This window comes from Priapulus caudatus, unplaced genomic scaffold (genome assembly GCF_000485595.1).
Source record: "Priapulus caudatus unplaced genomic scaffold, Priapulus_caudatus-5.0.1 Scaffold680, whole genome shotgun sequence".
Taxonomy (NCBI): Eukaryota; Metazoa; Priapulida; class Priapulimorpha; order Priapulimorphida; family Priapulidae; genus Priapulus; species Priapulus caudatus.
The window spans coordinates 230,909-236,289 of NW_014577741.1; the positions used below are offsets into that span (position 1 = coordinate 230,909).

General features: G+C 42.1%; 1 protein-coding gene across 1 annotated transcript; it reads left to right on the plus strand.

Moving 5' to 3' along the window:
• Window positions 1–2,686: 2,686 nt before the first annotated feature.
• LOC106812737 (alpha-1-macroglobulin-like) lies at window positions 2,687–4,812 on the plus strand. Its single transcript, XM_014816690.1, has 5 exons — window positions 2,687–2,721; window positions 3,364–3,451; window positions 3,887–3,967; window positions 4,167–4,272; window positions 4,412–4,812. The coding sequence occupies exons 2-5, from the start codon at window positions 3,389–3,391 to the stop codon at window positions 4,444–4,446; spliced, it is 285 nt and encodes a 94-aa protein (XP_014672176.1). The 5' UTR covers window positions 2,687–2,721; window positions 3,364–3,388; the 3' UTR covers window positions 4,447–4,812.
• Window positions 4,813–5,381: the final 569 nt, after the last annotated feature.

Consider the following 5,381-nt stretch of genomic DNA (forward strand, 5'->3'; position numbering starts at 1 on the left):
CGACGCAGGGCGCGCCCATCTCGGCTGCTTCTCCTGCATCGAGAGTGAAACCTTCGAGGACGCTTACACCCACGGCGCTGTTGCTTATGCGTACGCCCGCCACGGCGACATGCCAAAACTCAGGAATACTTTGATAGGTAATCGCTATGCAACTATTCAGCCGCACCCTGGTCAGCACTCGTCCATGGATCCATTCTCAGTTCCCATGTAATTAATATGTGCCCTTTCCCTGTTCCCCGCGGCCCGGTTTACTTTGATTCCTATTCACGAAAATATTATTTTGGTATTTTCTAGTTCCAATAATTAAAAATGGTCCAATTCCGCGTCCCTAAAAAACCGCCCCTCTAAATTAAACATGGTATGTGCGTGCTTACCTATTCGATCCAACATGTTCGTTTCAACCGGTTTGAGTTTTATTAGCCGCGAGCAAACGAGAAAAGCAAATAAAGTAGGTAAGCATGTTGCGTTACCAACTTGCTACGACGAGGCCTCTAAAGACACATTAGGCCATACGGAAAATGTTTGAAACCCTTATGTCGTGTAAGGCGTGACTCATGGCGCAATACTTTACAATGCCATAGTCGAATTTGCGATTTGCGACCATGCAGTAACGCCAGCTATTTCAATAGGTTGCTGAAGATGGCTGTACGAAACGAGACCGCCACAAGACGCACTGGGAAGGCTGTACCAGAGACAGTGGACGTGACGTAAGTATTGTCGCAAGTTATAATCATTCCCAATCACGGTCGCGACAGTTCGACATCACGGTCGTAGTGCTATGTTCGTACTCACGTGATCTACATACTAAATCGCTCTGCGCGTGATCTGTCCGTCGCGGATCTGTCGATCCGATCGACACGCGCGGAGTCAGTGTTAGCTAGTCTGCTCGCTTGTCCGCGTAATTTGTCGTGCTCGTAAATAACTGTCACGCGAAGATCCCTTAATCGCGCAGCCGTATTTAATAAGCGTCGGATGGAATTTGCAAGGTCACGCCGTGTGATGCCCGTCGGCCTCGAAGTTGTTAATATGTCGAAGAATGCATCCCGCACAAGGTGTGACCGCCTGATCGCAGCTTGTTCCGATATATATGAAGATATTGCTTTAATAAAGCTAGGCAGCTACTACCATTACCACCACTACAACTACTACTACTATATACTACTACTATACTACTACTACTACTTCTACTACTATACTATACTACTACTAACTAACTACTACCAACCACACTACTTACTACTACTCTATACACTTCATTACCTTACCACTACTACACTACTACTACTACCATTACTACTATACCCTACTTACTACTATACTACTACTACTACTACTACTACTACTACTATACTACTACTATACTACTACTTACTACTATACTTACTACTACTACTACTACTACTACTACCATTTACTACTACTACTAACGTACTACCTACTACTACTACTACTGCCACTACTACTTATACTACTTACTACTACTACTACTACTACTACTACTACTACTACTACCTACAGTACTACAACTATCTGCTGCTGCCTGCTGCTTGCTGCTGCGCCATCGCCGCCGCCGCAACCACCACAATTACAGAATATCACAATCACAGTTCACAAATTCAGAATCACATTTGAAATGTTCTCCCCTCGCTGTGGTGTAGTTGCCATGGACCGGCAAGCCGAGAAAGAAGCGATAAACACTGAGAATGACAGCATACGCTCTGCTGACGCTGATGCAGATGGAAAATGAGGACACAACGCTGCCTCTCCATCCACGTCAGGTGGATAACGCAGCAGCAAAACTCTCGGGTGCTTCTCGTCACCACCAGGTGCACAACTTGTATAATTCTGATGCAGTCTCCTATCGCAGCCAGTTTAGAATTATCTCTGAGGCTGGAATCGTCGAAGAACTCGTAAGAACATCCGTGATCGGGAGAGCATAATATAAAGCTTTCTATGTTATGCACCCCTACAATGCATGTTTACCCCTACGAATCTTCCTCCCCTTAACTTTTGCCGAAAATGCAGAAGACGTATTTCCTGTGTGTGAGTAAGGCTTGTGTGTGATGAAAAGTACCTTAGCTCAATCAGGTTTAAATATTTTCTATGCAGGGAACTGTCGTCGCACTGCAGGCTCTCTCCAAGTTTGCCATGTGTTCTTCGGTTCTCAAACCAGCAGCGACATCGCGATCAGCGGTGACGACGTTAACGCTGCGTGAGCGTGTCTAGCATCAACAGCCTAGTCCAGCAGCTGGTCGACGTGCCCTCGGTACCAGCAAGCTCGAGGTCACGGTGACGGGGTCACGATGCGTCATCATCAGGTAAGCGTTGGGCCGCACCATCCGCTCACAGGTGGCAGCACGGTATGCAGCGTAGTGAATGCGTTGGGTCGCGTTAATGAATGAAAAGATAACGCATATAGAACCCTCCAGATAACGCGAAGAACTTTCCAGAATTATTGAGAATTACAGTTTATTTCGTTCTGAAGCCCGATCGCAATGAGTGCAGTGAACCAACGAGAGCTACAAGTTATGAGCTTATGGCAAGCATTCTATACTGACTCGGAATTCCAGCGCATGCAGATATCATGTCTTACTATAGTTCTTGATTTAGGGCAACGTGTTCTACAACCTGTTCGAAGAGAAGAGAAGGCTTCCTGTATTTTCAGCCAGTGCTGATGTCACGACACTAACTGTAAGACTGTGAGATAACAGCCTGTGGCACGTAAGTATTACGTAATTTACCCAAACGTGCTCCTGCTGTGTATTGTGCTTATTAAGATCCAGTGGGGTAACCAGGATTTTTTAACAGGGGGGGGGGCAAAAACAGCGAACTGCGCAAAATAGTGGATGACTTAATATTTTAATGGTTCCTCCGCTTCCCTCTCCACACCCTATGCTCCCCCACCTCTCAGCTCTGCAATCTTTGTTTTGGGCGCCATGTTAACAGGGTACATTTGTGTTCGTTTTTCTCTGTCCCTAGATATATAGCTGTTCAGTGGCAGATCCAGCATTACAAGTGGGGGACACTTTCAAAAATTTCTGAGGGAGGACCCCAGTACCCCCCGCCTGTGTTTCAACCCCCCCAGATCGTAGGAGATGGTATTTGAGGCACTTTTGAGTACATATACAGCCTTCATTCTGACTACGACAATTCTCCTTTTAGTAGAACAATTCTTTTATTTTTTATTTTTTTTAACTTTCTCATCAACAGGGGCCATGGCCCCTCTTTGCCCCCCCTAACTACGCCACTGTTAAGACCTCGTGTGATATTAATATCATCAAGAGCTAATAATAAAGAGGTATTATTAGCCCTTGATAACATATGTGCATTCGAAGCTTTTCATTTATATATCTGGTCTTGTAGGTTTACTGGTGAGGAACCATCAAATATGGCTATAATCAGTGTAAATATGGTCACCGGATATTCACCAGTAAAGGCGTCATTGCGGGAGGTAATGTAATTCTCTACCTATCTATATGTATTATTATCTTTTAAATCACTCGGCAGTCAAATATAGCAACCAGCACGCGTATTTATTGTGGCAATCTAGCTCGTCCCGCAGTTGTCGTCTGGCTTTGTTCTTCAATTTTCTTCAATGCGCCATGCTATAGTGATTAAACAGTTACGGAGGACGTTTACGGAATGCTATGTTCATATCTGCATCGTGCTCGTGATAAACATCTAGGACGAGGAAGTTATAAGTTGTAGCGCGTGGCTTTTCCACACACACGCTACTTTGAGTGCTTTAACAAGCCTCGGTGTGATAGAAGTAGATGGTAGCTAATTCTCACAGCGTGTCAAACGAGTTGAGGTTTTCTTCGCGGTTTTAAGGAATACGTTTGCGTTTATAAGCATTAGATGAGTTTACTTTGGGGTTTTCCTGCAGCTTATTGGCAAGCCAAGTAAAGGTTCCCAATTGAAGCGGTTCGATATTGAAGGCAAGACTGTTGATATCTACGTGAATAAGGTGAGTGAGCACATACTTATGATTAACTGCCAACACACCCTTACCAGAATTAACTGCAAACCATTTTAGCTCAAATACATTCCTAGATAATTTAGAATTGTTGAAAATAGTAGTGGTCAGGCTATGGTAGCGTTGCATGAATATAGGAATGAATATGACAATGAATAGCTACGAATATGAATTTATTTTGTGTAAATAGTTCGAACCAGGCCAGCAGGTGTGTGTGATCTTTCAACTGGAGAAATACCTGGACGTGGAAAACGTGAAGCCTGCCGCTGTAAAGGTGTACGACTACTACGAGACAGGTACGTGCACTAGGTGGCGCCAGTGCAGTGATGCGTTCGGTTTTGCCTCGTTTATGTATTGAGCTCATCGTGTCCCATGTTATTTACCGCATATAAAAATCCACCACGTAAGCTCATTGTATTCATTAATCTCTACAGAAACAGGCAGCTTCGACTCTTATACAGCATAGATGAATGCAAGTAAGCAGCTAATGGCAGCGACCAGAGGGATATGGAAATCGATATCATTATATCACCAATCGAAAAGCATCACTGTCATCATATTAATTACCATCGATGACAAAGACGTTATCGTTGGCTGTGTTAAAAGTATGCGTCACAGCTATATATCTATTGAGGTTTGCGGGACGTTTTTAAACATAAAATTATGGGAAAAAAAGAGAGCAGGTATGAAATTTGGCTAGTCATGATAGTGATACCGTAAGCATATTCAATAGTTCATGCATGGCATGAGCAATATTTAAATATTGGACTTCGTGAAAATCGTCTTTCCTCCGTGTGATTATCCATATTATTTGGTCAATAAATTATTTAAGGCAATGATTGTTTCATTATTTTCTATTGTTGGTCTTCTTATACATATAGCAATTTTTTCACGTTAAAAACAGAAAAATATCCAATGACAGAAGAACCTATACAGTTATTTGATTTGATAAAATTGGATTATATAACAATCGTTTGCTATATATTCAAATTGATATAAGCTAGGTTAGTAGCTGTTCAAGTAGGCGAAGGTGGTATAAGTTTGTATGTGTCAGTATGCTGTACGGGTATTATATTTAACTTCCAAGACTTCTGCATTTACTTGCATATATATATATATATATATATTATATATCTAGAACGACCAAGACAGTTATATTTGATGTACTTAAATACTTAAGATTCGGTAACTTAGAGACTTCTATAGATTATTACGACACGAACTATAACCGTTCTCATCCAATATCAGAGGCCTCGCCGTAAAACAGCTCATCATTCGCAGAGAAACCAGAGATCATAGATATACACATACATAACATTATACGTAATATACTTATACGTATATAATATATAATAGCATATTATATATTTATATGATTATTTTTAATTCTTATTTTTTTAACTTG